The following is a 22,300-nucleotide window of genomic DNA, read 5'->3' on the forward strand; positions in this document are numbered from 1 at the left end:
TGTAACGCACAAGTCTTTCGATTAGAGGGTCACCATTCTGGTCGTTCATATCCATCATACAAGTATTTGGCCATGTATGCAAATCTGTTCCTTTTCTACCTGGAAACAAACGTTGAAGGAGGACAAAGGAGAAAGTGATCTCGATAATGTTGTCTTTTCTCAAGCAGTTAGAACGTCTGCTAGGATTTGATTCCCAACGAGCATATTAATCTTTCAGCATCACTGTGCAGAGCAGTTACCTTTAACCTCAGAGGACCATTTCATGCATCCGGTGATTCAATCTCTCTTCTCTTTGCTTGTCTGCTCCCAGGAAGGAGGACTGTATCTTTTTAAAATCCTTCCCCCAAGACAGAGCTAGAGGGCTGTGGTGTGTGACATTCAGAAAGAGGCTAATGGATATAAATGGACCCTGTGTCCCCAGGGATATTCAATAACATGAAATGATGAAAGCAGCTATTATCTGACTGTAATCCAGAATTATCCAAGGACTGTGAATGTGTTTCATTTAGCAAAGACTTGGTCTGTTTAGTGTCTTGGACTCTTCCAGTGCTATTCTAGGCATTTAAAAAATATTCTAACTGGGTCACCATGCTGTACAGTAGAAAAAAAAATTGTATTGGGGAAATAACAATAAAAAAACTAAAGAAATATATTCAGTAATCTAAGCCTCCCATCAACCTCAAGGAATGGGTGCTATCATGAGCCATGCTTCCCCCCCCCAACAATGATAATTGAGTTCCAAAAGGCTGAGTAACTTGCCAAAGTCATACAGTGATTCAGTGGTGAAGATGCGAAGGCAGGCAGTCTGAGTCTAGAGCACATACTCTGAGCTCCCAGGCTCTGTCTTCATTGCATCTTCTCTGGGAGTCCGTCAGCTCACATTTTATCCTCCTCACTTAGGAGCTGAAGGAAACCTTCCTTCGATTTTTTTTTTCCAGTAAACATGTGGGAGTAATGTTCTCCCCTGCACCTCAAACTTGTACAGTAGGCGTGACAGTTGTGAATGATGGAATGTGGCCTAAGAACCACTGTAGACTAAAGAATGCTATAAACAGGTCAAGTATTCCCTTTCTGCAAAGCATTATTGCTTGATTTTGATATGTCTGTTCTGCCTACCAGAACTGCTATTTTTCTAGCCATTGAGGAGATTGAAGTAATCGTTTTTCTGCTTGTTTTTGTCTAAACTGATATTGCCCTCAGAAGAGACCCACATCGTCAAAGGCACTAGATATAATCTTGTCGAAAAACTTGTCCTTGTATATAAACAGCTCAAATCCGATTGTAAGCTCCCGTTTCCTTTATTCTGTACTGCTTAAAACACTAAATAAATGTTAGTGATTTTGCAACTGTACGATGTCATCACTTTTGTTGTTATCAGAAGGTCGTACCATTTTTACAAAATATCAGATCTAAATTGTGCTGTCCACAAAATTTAGAACTTCAGCTAGACAGTGCTCTTTTCAGAGTATAATAGCGATAAAAATAGTAATAATCAGAAAAAATAACATTTATTCTTGATTAAATGATAAAGTCCACTCTCTACTGTTGGCATGCTCTAGCATTTGATGTTGAATAAACACTACCCCCATGTTTAAGGACCAGCATAGGTTGTAAGTGGTAGAAATCAACCCAAGTATGAATGAATTTTAGGTAGGACTAAGTCGCAGAGATAGATAGCAGTCTGTTTTTGCAATTAGTACTATTTCCAATAAGAGCAAAACACAGCGCTTGGATTTATTTTTACTTGTGAAGAAAATTTCTAAGCATTTAAAAAAATATTAGCTAATTTCGTGATGAAGCCCATGAAGGCTCATATGTATCCCAGGCTTACAGATTTATTACAGTACTACCCGAAGCCCAGAGAGGTTAAGCAGCCTGCCCAGGGCAGACAGCCAGGAGGTGGATGACTTGGGTCCGACGGAATGTTGAGCAGACGTTCCGGCAACATTCCCTTTCAACGACCCCCCCTTTCCCAACTTTCCCAGCTTACTCCCCCTTCCAACTTCTTTCACAAATTATTTGTAGATGAGGTATCAAATTATTTGTCACTGAAGGGTGAGAGCATATAAATAATATATATTTTATGTTCACATATCCGTCTGCATATAAGTAACTGAAAATTTGATTCCATTTCCTATTTGATATTCAAAATCATTCACTCTTTCTGTAAAAGCCACGATCCCTATATTCTTAACTTAATGTCTTCCTACATATCCTTCCTGTATCAGAAAGAGAAAAACATTTAGTAAAATATTCTGAAGCCTTAAAGACAACAAAGGAGATGCTATTTTGTAGTTATAGTAGCTGATATTATTTGGTATTTTTAAATATATGGGATAAGAGAAAATGAAGATAAACATTTCATTTGAGATGTAAATGGATGCTAAGGCCATTTTTGCTAAACTAAATATATTGAACTGCAGAATTGTAAATAAAACATGATTAATTTATAGTTATTGATAAAACATACTATTTTAGAGGAGCATTTATGAGACAGGTAGTTCCTAAGCGTGAAGTTTGAGATTTGCATCAACCTGTAAGTTAATTACTGCTCTCACTGTTTTATAGAATGAGTTGAAACTCCAAAAGGGTGACTGGTGTTACATGAGAATTTGGCAGCTCAGATCTCTAGTTCGTGCTTAGTTCTATCCACCCTGTCGGTTTCCTTTGCCACCCTGTAGGTTACCTGCTGAATAACTTAGGTTTTTTATCTGTGAGTTCATTCTCAGTGGGAAAACATGGGCTAAAAAATAAAAGCAGAGAATAATCCCAAACATTCATCTTCACGTTTTCTTCATTTTGTTTGATTTTATTTTTGATCCAGACTATCCTTTAAAAAGCAGTTTCTCATGGAGTTCCCGTTGCGGTGCAGCAGAAATGAATCCGACCGGGAACCATGAGGTTGCGGGTTTGGTCTCTGGCCTCGCTCCGTGGGTTGGGGATCTGGCGTTGCCGTGAGCTGTGGTTAGTGGCTGTGGTACAGCTCCGATTAGACCCTAGCCTGGGAACCTCCATGTGCCGTGGGTGTGCTCCTAAAAAGAGAAAAGACAAAAAAAGGGGGGGGGATGTCAGAGAATCTGTGAACTTGCCACATCTGGCCTCCATACCCTCCTGTCCAAATCTGGTAGATAGTCTTCTCAACAGGGTAGTTTAACAGGGAAGCAAACCGATAAGCGGAATCTGAGAAATACAGTTTCTGGGTTTTTGTTTGTTTGTTTTTGTTTTTGTCTCCCCTGCAGGGAGGAGGAGTTAGGCAATAGTTATGTAGAATAATTAAAAAAACAAAAATTCAAGAGTGTAAATATAGCAAATGCAATAGGTTGCAGGATACAAAACCAACACACAGAAAAAGAGTGACGCTTTTATACACTAATAGAAGGTGTGATCCTCAAAGAACTCTAGCAATTAAATGGCATAACACAACTACTTTAATTCTGAGTATAATTAAAGTAAAGAGTGGTCAGACTCCGAGCCCAGAGTAAATGTTAAAAGTATGTTCAGCAGTGTCGTCATTGTGGAAATCGAGGCTCTGATTTCAGTCAGCCCCTCTAAGGAGCATCAATCTTATCCCAAGTTACATGATTTATATACATGTTTTATATTTGTCCGCACATGACCTCTTTCAGTACTTAAGCCATGGGTTCAAGGACGAGAAGGACAGCGTGTAGCTGAAATGAAGGAAAATAAAATGAAATCTTACATTAATAGAAAGAATTGGCTAAAATTTGTCTGCTTCCCCTCAAATAAAATGTAAAGACAAGTCATGGAGGAAGCAAACAATGAGAGGTTGCTAGGTCTCTCTGTTCAAAGCTCATTTTCAAATCCATCAGGGTGAAGGACTTATTTCTATACATTTGCACTTGTAAGTATATTTAAACCTTGCAAAGCCTGCTGTGCACACCCTGCCCATGGGTGTTCTCTCACTCCCAGGGGTGAAGGGGAATATAGCACAATATGCAGCATCCCTTGCTCTCCCAATTTTCTGGGATCCAGGATTTATTCCAGCAGCTCTGATACTTCTCGCACCTGCATAAATCTGGCTTCTCCGAGACTCTCAAAGCCCTTGTGACAGACGGGCAAGGAGTGAGACTGATTTTCAAGGTTGGCGAGAACATCTCTGCTGTGAGTGATAGTTGTTCTTGATTAAGTCCCTGAAACACGGGGATCAGAATGGACCAGGTGACCGATAAATGCCTCCTCGAAATGACTTCGTGGCTTATGTAACAGGCAATGGCTAATCCTACACCCCAACAGCAGCGGGTTTATATACGAACAACCCCAATGCGCTTTCCTTTTCTATTTTGTACGCTTAAACATGACTGTGCCCCCAGAAGCCAAGACACTTTGTCTTTGCTGTTGGATGTATTGAGATGAAAGTGATGATTTGTACATGTGGATTCTGATCCTTCTGCTGGGTGGATTCTTAGAAAAAGCAGGTTTCGTATGTAGGCATCAATTAATTTAGTCTGTTTCAGAGAATATTGAGCTTCTAAAAAAATACAGGTATTGGGCTTACATCTAATCCAATTTTTATTGTCGCTGTTACTTCCGACTTGACACTGAGGCAGGGAGAACACATGTGAATCCTGGTCAGTGCTAACGTACGTTTTTCCTTCTAAATCAATGTCTGTTGGACCTGATTCCAAACTCAGTAACTCCACCTTTCTCCTCGCGGGCTTCCCCGGCCTGGAGCAGCACTATCCCTGGCTCTCCATCCCCTTCTCCTGCATCTATGCCACGGTTTTCCTGGGGAACTGCCTGGTGCTGCATGTGATCCGGACGGAGCCCAGCCTGCACCAGCCCATGTTCTACTTCCTGGCCATGCTGGCCGGCACGGACCTGTGCATGGGGCTGTCCACCGTGCACACGGTGCTGGGGGTCCTGTGGGGGCTCAGCCGGGAGGTCAGCCTGGATGCCTGCATTGCCCAAACTTACTTTATCCACGGTCTGTCCTGCATGGAGTCGGGAGTCCTTCTGGCCATGGCCTTTGATCGCTTTACTGCCATCTGCAACCCTCTGAGGTATGCTTCCATATTAACCAGCGCCAGAATCATCAACACTGGTGTGGCCATTTTGGGGAGGGGTCTCCTGCTCATTACCGCTCCCATCGTTCGCCTGAAGTTCTTCAATTACTGCCGACCCCGCGTCCTCTCCCACTCGTTCTGCCTGCACCAGGACCTCCTCCGGCTGGCCTGCTCGGACATCCGCTTCAACAGCGTCTATGCCTTGGCCCTGGTCATCTGCACCCTGCTTCTGGACTCCGTGCTCATCCTCGTCTCCTACATCAGGATCCTGCGCTCTGTCCTGGCCGTCGCCTCCCGGGAGGAGCGGCTCAAGTCCTCGCAGACCTGTGTCGCCCACCTCTGCGCCGTCCTGGTTTTCTACGTCCCCGTCATTGGTCTGACCATGGTGCACCGCTTCGGGCAGCACCTCTCGCCCGTGGTCCACGTCCTCATGGGCAACGTCTACGTCCTCTTCCCACCCCTGATGAACCCCATCATCTACAGCGTGAAGACCCAGCAGATCCGTGGCAGGATTCGGAGATGGTTCCCTAAAACCAGCCCTGAGTACTCGAGGTTGATGTGTTTTACGGGAGGGAAGGTAGTACTTGCGAAAGAAGTAACTCGTGACTTGTAGTAATAGTACATTTACGTGTAATGCTCGACAGGGTAAAGGCATAGTGATTGTGAATTTTCTACCTTACATAGTAAATTAGAGAAATAGGCAGAGGGAGTGTTATTGATTTTGTTTCCCAATTTTAAAATTAAATAAAAAGTGAATTATATTCCATAGTGTGTCAATGAGGACTTTACAAATTTAGAAATTTTTAATACCATTTATGCTTTTTTTTTTTTTTTTTTTTGCTTTTCAGGGCCAAATCTGTGGCCTATGGGAGCTCCCAGGCTAGGGGTCGAATCTGAGCTACATCTGCCAGGCTTATACCACAACCACAGCAACTCAGGATCCAAGCCACGTCTGTGACCTACACCACAGTTCACGACAATGCAAGCCACTGAGCAAGGCCAGGAATTGAACCCAGATCCTCACAGATACTAGTCGGGTTCGTTACTGCTGAGCCACAGTGGGAACTCCCAGCATGTAAGATTTTTGAATTCTAGTTCAGAGCCATATTTCATTTTTGCATCTAACTTATATGTGTTTACTCTGTATGAAGCAATCAGCTTTTACATACTATTTTCATGTGTCACAGGTTGTCTGTGTAGAGCTCATTCATACTTCTGCTTGTAACTCTTACTTATAACTAGACAAAAGTGTCTGGAGAGTTGGACCTGCTCATCTCATAGAATGTCCGATATTGGCAGATTAGACCGCGTGGCTTAATGCAGAGATCTGGGGAACAGTGGCAGCTCATCAGCTTTTGCATCTCTGCATGCCTCCACCCAGTCTTCCCAAAGACATACGTCGGTCCTTTGGAGTGAATTCAGGATAGTGGGGGATGCTCACTGACTTTAATAGGCTTGATTATCAATCTTGGTTTAATATCAATTGACTTTAATATCAAGACAGTTTGATTAACCAACCCCTTCGTTTTTAGAAGAGGATGGTGAGGCAGGGAGGTACTAAGTAAAGCATTAGTAGCTGAACAGGGGATAGAATTGTGGTTGTTTTGTTCTGTTTTGTTTTCTATTTATTTATGTATTTCTTCCCCCTGCACCGCAAGGGGATCAGGTATTCCTTACATGTATACATTTTCCCCCACCCTTTGTTCTGTTGCAACTATCTAGACATAGTTCTCAAGGCTACTCAGCAGGATCTCCTTGTCAATCTATTCTAAGTTGTGTCTGATAACCCCAAGCTCCCGATCCCTCCCACTCCCTCCCTCTACCGTCCGGCAGCCACAAGTCTATTTTCCAAGTCCATGGTGGAATTGCGGTTTGGGGAGTCTTTTGAACAAATGCTTTATTTCTACAGCTCATCCTCTTCCTACGTACAATCAGTCATCAAATGCAGGTGTACATGGTTCTTTCTTTACTTTTCTTTTTTAATTTCCCAACGAATTAAGAAATATTAAGGTTAAAAAATATGTTTTTTTTCTTTCTTTAAATATCGCCACTTAATCCTGGCTATGTACTAGCCATGACTGAGGCAGCAAAGTTATCAGCAGAGCCTTACTTCAGTTAAGCTGCGTAGATTAGAGGAAACGAACTGTCACGTGTTCACCTTCAGGCATATAAAGTTCTGAGGACTATGTTCTAGAGAACATAGGCTTGTTCAATTTGGAAATGAATCGTCGCTTTGTTAGCTTTCGGGTTGTCTTTTAATGCTTTACTATGAGATAAGTAATATGATTGGTTTTTCCTTTTAATTAAAAGACTCTTGAATTTGTGACTCTGGCCTTTCGGAAGCGTCACCACTCATCATGGCCCCACACGTCCCTATGGCTCAGTCTGCTTTCAGGGCTCTGTGCTCGTCAGATTCCTTTCCTCTTATGGTTTCCTTTCTTTTGAGCTCCCTGTGATGGTACGTCTTCATGTCAGAATCCCTGCCTTTCCCATTGGTCCTGTCCCTCTCCTGGTAACCCATTTCCTAAAGAGCCTATTTGCAAATCATTGTTCCTTAACTTCCTCTAGTTATAGGGGAGAATATATATGATTTCAGCAATAAGGGTGGGGAGGGACCTTCACCTTCAATGATGATATTAATGAATGATGGATATATAAACGACCTCTATCCTATTATGTACATTCATGTTTAAACGAAATGTTTTTATGTGTATCCTAAGTCAGATTTTGAAGGAAGAATGACTATCTGAGTTAGCCGAGGACAATAATATTGTCCCCGTTTTATCCAGCAGTAAAATGGGTTTGGGGAGCTTTACATTTTGTGTAAGTTGAGTTTTTTTTCTTCATAAATAATTCTGAGGAAATAAGTTTTATAGTATTTTAATTTCTATAAAATGTTATATTATAAATTTTCCCCTCAATTTCTTCACTCTAAAAACTGATGGGAAGACATAGTACATTGAAATGAGCCCAAGTAAATTAATAGTGAAAAAGGGAAAGTTTGAATAAAAGTGATTCATGAACTGTCAGGGTCCAAATGCTCTCTTTATACCTTCATTCTTTATTTTAATAAGTTAAAATACATTGATAACTTATAATTAGACATTAGTCATTAATGCATTGTGTGTGAATATGTATCTATACATATCCATTTCTATTTGCATATGCATATATATTTTTATACATATGGTCCTTATATTTAGAGATTCAGTGTTTGTGGCGTCACCTGCTTCTTAAATTTATCTGAAACCAGCACGCAGGGCTTTCGTCATCATTGGTGGACAGAACAGCAAAACATTTGGGTGGCCCAAGGTGTGTGTCCTCAGCCCGGGTCAGCAAGGTCACACTCTGCTTTCTTGACTCAGCTCTCGTGAGCACCCTTGTGGCAGTCTATTTGGTTCTATGTTTTTCTCATTTCTTCTGGTGGTGATTTGCCTGTTTAAAACAGCCCCCCGGCACAGGGCCGCAGGGCTGCCTGGGGACACAGGCTGCGATGGACCTTGTGAGAGAAATACGGGTGAGCGATGAGCTTCCCTGAGGCGCGAGACCACAGTGGTCCGTGTGGTCCACGGTGATGGGCGGAAACCCCTGTGCCTCCGGCAAAGGAGGAGGCAAAGTGCAAGCCTCATGGGCGGCTTCTCGGACAAGAGCTTACGTCACATCTTCCGTGTGTGATGAAGCTCTGACAAAACGGGAAAACGGCTCCCTCTGTGGATCCACGAGTGAAATAAGTTAAATAAGATGTAGTGGACAAAACGAACAGACGAAAGGTGTGATGGACACTCTGTTGTCGGGATGAAATCCAAAGAAATTTAGACACAGTACCCAGGGTCAGAGAAACGCTCAGCTCTTCTCAGCTAGTATTTTATTATAATGAAATACTGCCTACGATTCCTTACTTGTCAGAAATAGATATGAAGAGCCTTTGATACAGATGAAAATGTGTCTTTAAACAGAAACATACAAACACACAAATATTATGTTACTTTGGTTGATAAAAATGTGACCAGAAGCCCAAAGGAACTTATTGCTATGTTTCTCCAAAGCAGAATGGCTCAGAATTTACTAATACAGTGTTTGCAGTGACTTCACAGAATGTAATTACAGAAAATAACGAGGATAGACTGTGTGTGTGTGTGTGTGTGAGAGAGAGAGAGAGATTCTATTTCTATCAATATATACAGGAAAAATGCTTACACACCTATGAAAATACACACATTTATAGCATAATCAATATGTTTGAAAAAAGGTTTATTTAGGGCAAAAATTAACTGAATTAACTGACTATTGTAGTGCTTCTACAATATTCAATGTTTGGGAATTTTTAAAATGAAAGAAATCCAAAATTTGTGATTTACGGAGTTGTCTCTTTTATATCGGTAGATGAAAAACTGCAGAGGCATAATAGTCATGATATGATCTCATTTTTATTAAAAATAAGTCTGCATGCATTCAGATAGAAAAAAGCCTGAATATCACACTCATTAGCTCTATTGAGAGAACAAGGAAAGAAAACAGAAGGATTTACATTTTTTTGCATTTTATACAATAAAAGGTATTAAGTTAAATAGATATGTATTCAAAGGAGAACATTCTATGGATTTTCCATGAAATCGGGTATAATTTTACCTTGCGGATAGGTTTTTCATATGCATAGGTATCACAAACAATCTCATATATATTAAAGACCATATGTAATGTTGAGATTGGCAAAGTTTTCCAAGCGTAATTTTAAAAACGTGTTAAAAGGGGAAAATAAGGTAAATAAAAATATTTTGCATATAAAATCCTAAGTGTAATTTAGTCCAGAGGAACATGAAAGGGTACCTAGAGGCAAAAATTTACCCAACGAACAAGCAAATCCATTTATTACCACAGAAGTTGAAATGCATGAAACCCAGTCTGAAGCCATGAGAGGTCTGGAGGAGGATTCTGGAGACCAGAGAGAGCCGATTGTGTGAATCCACACTCGCCGAGCGTCTCGGATCAGTCCTGGGGATGGAGCAGGAGGCCAAGAAGGACATTTTTTCCTACAAAAAGCCAGTTCGGAGGTTCAGAAAAACAGAATTTGGAATGCATTCAGGGCAGGAAAGAAAAAGAGAGGGCAGCATAAGGATCTCACTCCAGGTGGGAAAGGAAGAGAGACAAAATGCTGATAGCGTGCTAGAGCTCACGGGAAATGTTTGCTCACCTCTGAACCTGCATAGCAGGGAAGGCCAAAGAAGCAGAGAGCCTCTGAAAAATACAGAGATTTTTTTTTTTTTTTTTGACAAGTAGTGCTGGACAGAAAGGGATTATAATCTAGGGTGAGGATTGCACTCCTCGGTCACATTTGAGAGCCGTGGCGAGCAAAGCCAGGACTGCACTGGCCCATACAATAGGACAGGAAGCTCCAACCCAGGCAGATCCTTGACTAGATGAAGTGGGTAAATCTATACGGGGCTTGTCAGAGAGCAAGGGCATATCACCGGAGGAAAATACAACTTCATAATTTAGTATGTATAGTGTCTGACACCCAGTGAGAGATTTCTAAGAAATAGGAATGTAAGTTTTAAAGCAAAGAGAAAGAAAAACTAGTAAAAACAGATCTGCAGTTGTTATTTATTGTAACTATCAGTCAGGGCATTCAAGTAATGATGTTTAATGTGTCCAAGGAAATAGAGAGACAAATAGATAAATAAATCAGTAAATACAATGAGAAGACTGGAAATTTCACCATAATGCATTAAAATTAAAGGAGAGAGAGAGGAAAAAACATCAGAGGGATATTATAAAACTACAAACTATAAAAGCTAAAGATAATAAATAGGAAAAGACAATTACAGAACAGAGGAATTAGTACATTAGAAGAGTTATAGGAAATAACAAGACTAAGGTTACAGAGGCAAGAGATGTTCCTGGAGAAAGAGAAACACTTCACGATAATACAAAGGTCAATCAAGCAAGAAGATGCGTTAGCTTTAAATATTTCTGTACGTAATAATAAGGAGTATCTAACTACTCATAGCTTAAAAGTACACCCATCAAAAATTCTGCAGTTCTAACAATAGAAAGACACTCATCCGCATTCCTGGTGGGAACTTTTAATACTCTTCGATCGAAAGCTAAAAACACAAGCAAACGACTCTAAGATTATAAATGATAAAAGCATGTAAAATGAACAAACTTGACTACGTACACATAGATATATAGACATGGAAAGAGAAACAGGCAGCAGTAACACTGCATTCAGCATGGATAAGTCAACCAAAGTGACAACAGACTGGGTCATGAAAAAAGTTTACATTGAATATTGTGGGATATTAGACCATCTGAAAAGCAGCGCATAATGTTTCGACTCAAGCACAACAGGAGTGATGATGATTTTCATGATGAAAACATTAGTGATGATGAAGACAATGAAAATGATCACGTGACAAGTGAGTCCTTACTAGTTACCAAGCGGCACGAGCCGTCCATTGCATGCAGAGACCCACTGCTTTACACTATTGAAACCACTGTCTTTAATTCCCAGAGAAACATGGGTTATTCTTTTATATTTATAGGTTAGGCAGCTTAATTTATGAGAATAAATTGTTTTCCAATTCACATAGTTAGGAAGTGGCAAAATGAAGTTTCGAGCTGGGCTCATTTGTCTCTGAACTCAAGCATATCACCACTTCCTCAATGATTTTTTTTGTAACCAAATTTAATCTGCTTTTTGTATTAAATATTCTCGGTAGACATTTGATTACATGCAGTCATTAATGATGGGCTTGCAAAATGTAGTTTCTCCATGAAATTTTATCATTAGCATTTGAGCATCTTAATGCAGAACAAAGTAATTTTTATTTTATACTAAAAAAAAGAAAAGAAAAGAAGGAAAAAAGAAAAAGAAAGAAAAAGGAAGAGAGACTTTGGGAAACCAATATAGTGAGAATCTCAACTTCCATTATTTCTGTCCAGGTCTAACTCCATCCTTAGTAGGTCAAAAGGTGATTGCTTGTTGACTTAGGAAAATAATTGAAAAAACTTTCGAATGATATTCTCTGCAGTAAGTCTACAACGTGCCTCCCCACATTTGTAACATTCATGCACACCTCAAATACCAAAGCTTTATTCACATTGCTCTTTAAACAAATGAAGAAATGAAATGAGCATTTAAGAACAACGGAAAGGAAGCCTGGTCTTGTGTGGCCCCGTCTTAAATTTGCTTGTGCAAGTACATTTGACATCATGAGAATCACAAACTTAATGCCATGAATTACTTAATGAGAACAGCCTTCAAGAAGGAGATATTTATATCTGTAATTAACAAGAAGGAGCTATTCAAGGGGTAGATTTTGGTGGCCCAAAGTAATCACTAAAGAAGATTTTGCAATGGTTGGAGAAGGAAGGTAGAGAGACTAGGGCACTAATACGAAGGAGGTGGGTCCTGGGCTCCAAGTGGGAGAAAAGGTCCGTGTCAGTGTTATTCCTCACTGGGATCCGCACAGGCGTCTCCACCTTTGTTTCCTTCGTCCAGAACTGACCTTGGGTGACAAGGAGAGTCAGGTGTTACAGACAAGGGTTTAGTCTTCAAGCATCTTCTCATCTGGTTCCCTCCATTTCTTCCTTTATTTATTTACTTATTTATTTATGATTACTCAAATGAATTCATCACATCTGTAGTTGTGTAATGATCCTAAGAATCTGATTTCCCAGGATTTCCATCCCACAGCCCAAGTACATCCCCCCACCCCCCAAAATGTCTCCTCCGAGACCATGAGTTTTTCAATGTCTGTGAGTCAGCATCTGTTCTGCAAAGTTCAGTCTGTCCTTTTTTCAGACTCCACATGTCAGTGAACGCATTGGATGTTGGTGTCTCATTGTGTGGCTGACTTCACTTCGCATGAGAGTTTCTAGGTCCATCCATGTTTCACTCTTTTTAATGGCCGAGTCACATTCCATTGTGTCTATGTACCCCATCTTCTGGATCCACTCCTCTGTCGATGGACATTGAGGTTGTTTCCATGTCTTGACTGTTGCCAATAGTGCTGCAATGAACATCGGAGCACATGTGTCTTTGCGAGTCGTGGTTTTCTCTGGATAGATGCCCAGGAGTGGGAGTGCTCCCTCAGTTTCTTCTGACTGCATTCTGACTTAAGTTCGATAACCTGTGGAATTCTTTAACACGATCTTTCACGTGCTTATTAACGGATTCCTCAAGTAGGGCGATGCTCCATACCATTAACTAGACGCTTAGATCACATAGGCGCAATAGATGAGCCGATGCATTTATAGGAGGGATTAGATCCATCAAATGCTAAGCCTGGTCTTTGGAAGAGAACATTTTTTAAAACTTTTTTTGAGGGTTGCACCCGCGGCAAATGGAAGTTCCTGGGCAAGGGGTCGAATCAGAGCTACAGCTGCTGGCCTACGCCACAGCCACAGCCACAGCCACAGCAACTTGGGATCCGAGCCGTGTCTGCGACTTACACCACAGCTCACAGCAACACCGGATCCTTAAACCACTGAACGAGGCCAGGGGTCAAACCCGCATCCTCGTGGATCCTGGACTTGTTCGTCATCCTCTGAGCCACTGAGGGAATTCCCTGGAATGGAACATTTTTATCGCCTTGTCTCGGATGTGTTTGGTCTTTACCCCGTAGACAAAGGGGTTGAGGAAAGGTGGGACCAGTAGGTACAGGTTGGACAAGGTGATGTGTACATATGATGGGAAATCAGTCCCAGACCTGTGAGTGAAAAAGGAGAAAAAGGCAAGGAGGTAGAACTGGAAGAAGACACACATGTGGGGAATGCACGTGTTAAATGCCTTAAGACGCGCCTCTTTCTGAGGCAGGCGGAAGACAGTGATAAATATTTGTGTGTAGGAGAGAGTGATCAAAAGGAAGTCAAGGCCTCCAACAGTAAAGGCGCCAAGGAGACCATAAAATTTATTGACGAAAACATCTTCCGTGGCGAGTTTCACAAGGGCCATGTGTTCACAGTAAGTGTGGGATATCAGCTTGGTTCTGTAAAGCTTCAGGCGACACTTGATGAGCAGCAGGCATCGGATCACAAGCATGGCAGGCCGCAGTGTCACTCCAACGCCAATGTCAGTGACTAGTTGTCGAGTGAATACGGTAGCATGCCTCAGAGGATGACAGATTGCTATGTAGCGGTCCAGAGCCATGGCCAGCAAGACGCCCGACTCAATACCCTGAAATGTGTGGATGAGCCACATCCGAAAGAGGCAAGCATCAAAATAGATCTCTGGCAAGTGGAACCAAAAGATTCCGAGCATCTTGGGGACAATGCTGGTGCTAAGGCCAATGTCTGTGGCTCCCAACATGGCCAGGAAGACATACATGGGCTCCTGGAGACTGGGCTCCGATTGGATGATGACCAAAAGGAGAGAGTTCCCCGTCAAAGCAATGATGTACATGGCACAGAATGGAGTCCCTGTCCAACGCTGGACAGCTTCCAGGCCGGGCATCCCAATAAGGGCCAGCACGGAGGGCGTTAACACGGTGCCATTAGCAATAGGCATGGCAGGGGTCTTCTTAGCAAGAGGACAACCTTTGCCAGCCTGGGACTTACTCCAATCCTGTTCTCAGCCAGTCGCACAATTACTGAATGCCATTAGGAGGAGAATCAACTTCATAAGCCTATTTATCTTTTTTTTCTTTCACAAATGAATGAGACATTGCCAACATGAAGACCTAGGGAAGGCTTCGCCAGCGTACACTTGAGCAGCAGCAGCCTCCATCCACACCCAGTGGTCCCCAGAGCATAGAAACTGAGTGTTTGGACTCCACGCTTGGGATGGCGCTATAGTGATCAGGCTGTGCAGTGGGGGGTCTCCTTCCTGCCCCACTCCATCTTCCCTTTCTTCTTCTAATCAGTTGGTGGAAATAAGCGGAAAAAAAGAAAAGGGAACAATGCTTTAAACAAAGAGATACCGGAACCCTTGTCCCTCACTGTTCTCTCCCTGCACTCCCCTCCCCCCCAACATATATTTTCCTTTTCCCCTTTACTTTCCATTCACCTTAGACCAGCAGGCTGGGTGTTTCTACAGAACATGCTGATCCTTCTTTAAAAACATTGGTTGAAGGCCCCCTACTCTAATTCAATGGCCTCCCCGAACTTGAACTTCCTTCTCACCAAAGATATTCGAAGTATGAAATGGCTTCAGGACGCAGACCGCCAGCCGGAGATAGACAGTGGCAGCTGCAGTGGGTTTTTTATGACCATGGGAATTCTGATTCAGGAAACAAAGTCATATATATTCGCCAGTTAGGTAAGCATCTGCGGCTCCTCCCACAGCCTCTTCTCCAGACATTAGAGAGACAGTTTGCAGTTAATAAACTGAAGAGGTCAGCGAGTAGCCGTGGAGGACAGGAGAGACCTCGTGCGTTTCTGCAGGAGCGGCGTGAGAAGCCTCTGGCTGTTAGAGGGGTGGTGAAGTGATTGGCGCTGGAAGCCGAGGTCTCCACGTGGAGGTGGTGGTGCCAGAGACGATCCTTACGCAGCAATCAAGGCTACTTGCTGCTGAAGGGGGGGGAAAGGTTGCATTTCTGTGAAAGCCGAACGGAAAATACGAGGGAGTTGGCCTGGTTGAGAACCGTCCAAGATGTTCCGTAGAGAGCAGCACCTGGCTGCATTCAGGTGGACGAGCCTTGGGGGCCAGGAGAGACCGAGAGAGGAAGCCCTGGAACAACATTCTCACTGCAAAATAGAGGCTGCAGCCCTTGGCATTTTCCAGTCGCTGAATACCAGCAATGGATTAGATAGGTCAGCTGGCGGGATGACAAGAGCAAGCATTGATGAATCTATCTATTTTTTTTTCTTTTTTTAACTAGTGATTTTTATTTTTTCCATTATAGCTGGTTTACAGTGCTCTGTCAGGTTTCTACGGCACAGCAAGGTGGCCCAGTGACACATACACATATACATTCTCTTTCTCACACTATCCTGCTCCGTCGCAAGTGACCAGACATACATCCCAGTGCTACGCAGCAGGATCTCTTTTTGAAGCGACATGGGAGAGCTTGGTTGCATAAGGGATTAACTGTCTAAATCAAGCAGATTGTAATTTTTGAAAGTGCTGTTGTCCTAAGCATTCCAACGTATTTCTCTGTAAATCAAGTCCCTGCTTCTGGATATTATTCTTGGTTCTTTACCGCCCCTCTCAAACTCTCCATTTCTCAAACTCTTCAAATTTTAAATTTGGAATGCTTTGAATTTTATGCTGCCAAATCACCCTCTTCAAACCGAATTCCTCGGTCTTGCTTCCTGACATCTGACTATGAGCATACGTCCCGAGACTGTCCAAGCATGCACAAGCCGCACAAAAAGATCTCCTTGTCTTGAGCTGGCGCATTCTCTGAACGAGCGTCCTACTTTTTGAATTCTGTGTCTTCAGATACATTAGCAACAAAGATTCAAGGCACTAAAGATGCTTTCTTCCTCAGGTCAAACATCTGCAGGATTCCTCGGCCTCCCCAGTGGCTGCTACCTGCCCTCAACCCTCCATCTTCCCAAGCAGAGTCTCGGATTTATTAGTACTGTTCTTGAATCATACTTCCTAGAACTTCGAAATCAGACCTTATCAAAAATATATTTATACTCTTTCCTTTTACGACTTGGATTTTTTTTCCCCTATGGTCTGGCTTCACTGCCTGTACTTGTGTTTGTACTTCAAGACACCTGATTTTTACCTCCCCTTAACCGGATACACATACCTAAGCATCCACTTACTCAGCATCCAGAAGCAGCAGTGGGAAGTGCAGGAGGAGGCTGTTCTTGCTGCTCTCAGCTGTGGATGATTTGTGTTTTCTAACATAATTTTCCCTGCTGACCAACGTTCCATGGCCTCGTGCAAATCCTGAGAGTTACGTTTTACTCTCTAGGGCAAGGAAGGAGTTTTAGGACCAGAGGGGTAACCAGAATTTCTCAGGACAATCTTCTTCCTCATTTCCCAGGGGACCTGATAATATCGAGTCCAGCCTGGAGACGACAGTGTCCTCTTAGTCAAAGTGCAGTTGTGTTTCTTTCAGCACCAGAGGTTGGGGCGCCCTCTCCTGCTAGATGTGTGGCAGAAGAAAAGGAAGGCCACCGTGGGGGTGCACGAGAGCTGGACTCCATGCCCTGACTGAGAAAACTGGCCTGCGTTATTGCATGCTTTTCAAGGAAAGGACATTGGAAGCACAACACATAACCGCCTCTTCTTAGTTATTCTCGCTTCCTCTTGGCCGTCTTGGGCATTCAGAGGATTTCCAGATGCACTTCAGAACCCCAGGCAGAAGTGTGTTTGGAAAGGCTTGGAAAGACAGGGCTGATTGAGTAGTAAGCTCTGTGAGAAGTAAGCCTTGCTAAGACAAAGGGCAAGCTGAAGAAAAGTCAGCAGTGCACAGGTGCTATGCTTCCTGTGTGTGCAGATGGGGTGAAGGAAGATGGTTCTGCTTAGAGACGGAGATCGTGGGGACTTTTCAGCATCTCTTGATCACAGGAACTTTGATACTCTAAAATGTGTTTAATATGTAGTTTAATTTAAGATACATATATGCTTGAGAATCCCGTGTTCTAATTATATCTAAAACGTACCTTCAGCATCCTAGGGATGGCTTTCAGAGCACAGTATTCTCTCTCCTGTCCTCTCTGTTGAACAAACCCAGCTGGTCTATTGAAGAGCCCTTTCATACAGAGTGCAAAGCCGGGGTCCGGCTGCTTTCAAGTAGGCTACTAGTCAGCACGTGGAAAACTATTGAGCATTTTGCTTGTGTTTTCATCCCCTTTTCCAAGGTCAGATTTGTTCCCTGCTGCAGATCTTGGAGCATAGAGACCTTCTAAGGACTGGTCCCAAAATGATACTGCCTACAGAGGCACCGAGGGTCTGCTCCACTCCCAGATTTGATGTGCCTTTCAACGGAGGACTCAGCTAATTAGACATAGAGTCTAGGGTAGCAGATGACCCCCTGCATCAGGTGGAGAGTTGAGATGTTTCTCGGATTGGTATATGTCCTATCTGTGATGCAGTCTGGTTTTATTTGGAAAGTGCCAACCACAGTCGCAAATGCTACTTTTGTATATATACTATATGGCTAAAATTATGAAGGGCTGTACCATGTATTAGTAAAGATTCCAGTAATGCAGATTCTTATATTCTGCCAGTGGGTTTAATTGACGCAAGCAGTTCAGAAATGTGTTACATTATCTACTCATGTTGGAACGTGTTGGTACCCTATGAATTAGCCGTTTTTAGATGCAGAAGTCATCACTCTAAGTGCCCCAAGATCCATGTTCGAGAATGATTATAAATCTGTTCTTCATACTTGACCCTTCTCCATGCCCATAAACATAGGATGGGTAAAGAAATGTTATTCTTTCCATAGTACATTATGCAGGAAGAGGAAGAGAATGAAAGAGGCACACAAAATATCCAGGATAAAAATCCATAAGAAGAACAATAAAAAAATAGTATGTGCTTCTATTTATATCAATTTTAAAAAGAATCAAATAAATTATAACATTTAAGAATGCATGCTTAGTTTCAAAAAGTATAGAGCCAAGCAAACATATAATTATGTTGGATATTTGTATCGAGATACCTTTGGGGAGGATAGAGATTGTAATGAGCAATGGGACACATGTAGTTATGTTGGATATTGTATAGAGATACCTTTGGGGAGGATAGAGATTGTAATGAGCAATGGGACTCGTACAAGGCTTGTGGGATATGAAAATGATTTATGTCCTCACATTTATGGTAATTTATTTGCACTTTTCCTTTGAGGTTACATTTCAAAAAGCAAAGAAAACATGCCTGCCCTAGTGGCTGTGTTACTGACTTCTTTCTAATCACCCCAATCAAAGACTTAATTCTCCTTATTCTTACAAAGGTAAAGTCATTACCTTGCTTGTATTTTCAACGGAACTGTTAGCTTCTACGAACTAACCTATATCTCATCTTCTCCTTTAAAGACAAAAAGTAGTTGCTCGATTCTTGCACCCTGTTCTTGTCCTCTTTAATGAATTATAGGCTTAAGAAGATGGACTTTCAACCCATGGCCATATCATACCTCACAATCTCATTTGAAAATTACTTTTTCTGTATCATAATGCATTTTTATGGTTTCTGTTGTTTGCCTTTCCTCGTACTCTGGAAGATAAATGAAATCATGTATCCGAAGCCAAGAGAAAATTTTGTCTTCTTCAAACAACTAGGTTGTTTTTTCTACCTAACTTGGGCTTTTTAAACATAGCTGTTTAACATCCTATGTGTTAGTAGGGTCCTTTCTGTTCCTCGATGCATTTTTGTGCTTTATACTTTGGAATCTGGTTCTCCCGGTCACGCATCATTAATCTCTTATTGTCATTACTCTCTGCTTGCCTCGGTTCCTTATTCAGGAATATCGTATACTTCTGACCTCTATTCTGTGTCCTTCTGCATGACGATCTTTTTGAAAGAATCCGCGTATTTGCCATTTTACTTTCTTTTGAGCTGTTGAGGTCCTCACCAGTTACCCACAATGCAATATGGATGCCACTACTTTTTGAAGCACTTAATGCTTTAAGACGAAATTCAAGTAAATTAAGCTTTTATTATTCTCATGCAACATATGTCTGTATGTCTGATATACACTAATACATTGTTTATTACTTCTCTTGCTGTATTTTTCCTTTCTTCATATACCTCATATTTAGACAAATTTTATTAAAAATTAAGGGCATTATGACTCACACTTACTTCTGTTTCATTCAAGATTTTTTTTTTTAATTATTCTCTTCCCCTGCTTCTTGAATGTCATTATCCCTTTCTTTTTCTTTCTTTGTTTCTTTCTTTCTTTTGGTGGTGGAATACTTCCATAGGTTATGTCTTTTCTAACTACGAATTTTACAACTAGAGATCCAGATACGTCTGTCTACTCGGTCCTTCTTAAAAATCATCGTATTGGTTCTGAGTCTTGAAGACTAATTGAAGTAAATTTAAACTGGATCTCTAGTGATGCAGCATCCTGCAAAAGGATGAAGGTGTGTGCAGGGGTGGGGGGGAGGAACAGCAGCGAATGAAGAAAAAGCTGAAGTCCCTCTTTGAGGAGCCAGTTTCTCCTATGTCAGTTCCGTGTCTGGCTCATACTTTCAAGATATAATGATCCACTCAAGTTATCGTCTTGTTTACTTTACTAACATCGGCATAATCTCTACTGTGCAAATTTTCTGTAACATGATGGTGTGTGTTACCTTAGAGCCTCTAGATTTGTTGCTTTTGAATACCATTGAGCAACAGCAGGAAAATGTTTGAACTGTACATTATTCAGTGTTATTTTTCCTGAATTTCGCAAACATAAATTAGAAACAGTTCCTGTACTCAAGATACTTGCAGTATGAAATTTCTAAATGCAATGAAATGTTTTTGTGTAAGTGTTCAGTGCTAGAACTTAAACCTCTAATTTCAGGTAAAATTCAAATTGGGTAAAATCATTAAAAAGTGTGTCTCTGGAAGGATGGTTTCTATTTAAGTACTGAGCAAATTATTTGACTAAAAAAATATGTTTTTGCATATACCTAAAGTTTTTATTAACTTTTTCTTATTCGTTCCTATGCCATCTCCTCAGTGTTCACAGAATTTGGTTAGCATCATCCAGTTTTTGTGTTGCTGGTGTTGATATTATCGTTTATACACTATATATATGTATTCATTATTATTTTGGGGAAGTAGATAAAAATTCATAAGTGACACAAAATTTATCAAAATGTAGATGCACAAGCAGATATTTGCAAGTGAGACCTAGCCAGAATTATAGTATGGATTGGTGAAGCAGTTAAAAAATATTAATGTATTCTGGGAACTTTCCTGAAATGAAGTGTTTTCGACAATTTTGTTTTGTATATGGGCATACTTATTGCCATACGGGAAGTTCCAGGTTTAAACAAACAGGACCAAAACAGAAGAATTACAAAAACATTTTAAAATTGCAACTTGAGAGGTTTTCTTTATATCAATAGCAAATCAAAATTCTTAAGTAGTTGAGAGTTTGTTAAACACTTCCTTAAACTATGAGCATTGGAGTTTTAAATTTTTTTTCAAAAGTAGACAGGTGTTCACCATCTTCAGGTTGCTTCTTTGACCCAACCTAAAATTTCTACAGAAGGAGCCACTAGTGATCAGGATGTTTTGGACCTAAACATATTCAGGACGTGGTCGCGAATTTGTTTGGTCTTCACGCCATAGACAATGGGGTTGAGAAAAGGTGGGACTAGCAAATAAAGGTTGGATAAGAGGATGTGAACACAGGGCGGGATGTGAGAACCAAACCTGTGTGTGAAGAAGGAGAAGAAGGCGAGGAGGCGGAACGGCAGGAAGACGCAGATGTGGGCGATGCAGGTGTTACAGGCTTTGCATCGTGCCTCCTTCTGGGGCAGCCGGAAGACAGTGACAAAGATCGGAATATAGGACACAGTGATGACAATGACGTCAAGCCCTAAGATGGTGAAGGCAGCAAAGAGACCAGTGATCTCGTGGATCCGGGTGTCTTCAGCGGCCAGCTTCACGAGGGCCATGTGCTCACGGTGAGAGTGGGAGATGACGGTAGTTCGATAGTGTTTAAGACGGCATTTGATGAGTACCAGGCACGGGGCTACGAGAATGGCAGCCCTGAGTGTCACCCCAACTCCAATGTGAGTCAGCAGTTGTCGGGAGAAGATGCTGGCGTGTCTCAAGGGGTTACAGATGGCCACGTGGCGGTCTAGGGCCATCGCCAGGAGGACCCCCGATTCAATGGCCTGGAAGGAGTGAATAAGCCCCATTTGCAGAAGACAGGCTTCAAAAGAGATGTCTGGCAAGTGGAACCAGAAGATGCCTAACATTTTGGGGAGAATGCAGGTGCTAAGTGCAATGTCCGTGGCCCCCAACATGGCCAAGAAAATGTACATAGGACGCTGGAGACTGCTTTCGTGTTTGACTGTCACTAAGATCAGGGAATTCCCACTCAGAGCAGTAAGGTACATGACACAGAACGGAATCCCGATCCAGCACTGCACGGACTCCAGTCCGGGAATCCCGCTGAGTGTGAGGACAGAGGGCATGAAGACTGAGCCGTTGAAGGTGAGCTTGCTCATCTGGTGCGTAGGGCTAGGGCCGCTTCATCTTCTATTGCCTGTGAAGCTGCATAAGTTAAAGATAAGACAAATTAGTTTATTGTAGTAAAATGGACCTTAGTTAGGAGTATCCCGTCTCATTTTCTATCCCAACTATGCCTCGCTAATTTTCTGTCCCTTTTTCCAGTGTCATTACGTGACCAGTCCTCCGGTTC

The 22,300-nt window shown here is 41.9% G+C and overlaps 3 protein-coding genes across 3 annotated transcripts; 1 reads left to right on the forward strand and 2 right to left on the reverse strand.

The window, feature by feature from the left end:
• Window positions 1–4,623: 4,623 nt before the first annotated feature.
• Window positions 4,624–5,637, forward strand: LOC125111420 (olfactory receptor 51V1-like). Its single transcript, XM_047753367.1, has one exon. The coding sequence runs from the start codon at window positions 4,624–4,626 to the stop codon at window positions 5,635–5,637; it is 1,014 nt and encodes a 337-aa protein (XP_047609323.1).
• Window positions 5,638–13,569: 7,932 nt separating this feature from the next.
• Window positions 13,570–14,535, reverse strand: LOC125111421 (olfactory receptor 52A5-like). Its single transcript, XM_047753368.1, has one exon. It carries the CDS (start codon window positions 14,533–14,535, stop codon window positions 13,570–13,572), a length of 966 nt encoding a protein of 321 aa, XP_047609324.1.
• Window positions 14,536–21,152: 6,617 nt separating this feature from the next.
• On the reverse strand, window positions 21,153–22,106 carry LOC125111759 (olfactory receptor 52A5-like). Its single transcript, XM_047753830.1, has one exon. It carries the CDS (start codon window positions 22,104–22,106, stop codon window positions 21,153–21,155), a length of 954 nt encoding a protein of 317 aa, XP_047609786.1.
• Between the last annotated feature and the right edge of the window lie 194 nt (window positions 22,107–22,300).

Source organism: Phacochoerus africanus, chromosome 11 (genome assembly GCF_016906955.1).
Source record: "Phacochoerus africanus isolate WHEZ1 chromosome 11, ROS_Pafr_v1, whole genome shotgun sequence".
Classification (NCBI taxonomy): Eukaryota; Metazoa; Chordata; class Mammalia; order Artiodactyla; family Suidae; genus Phacochoerus; species Phacochoerus africanus.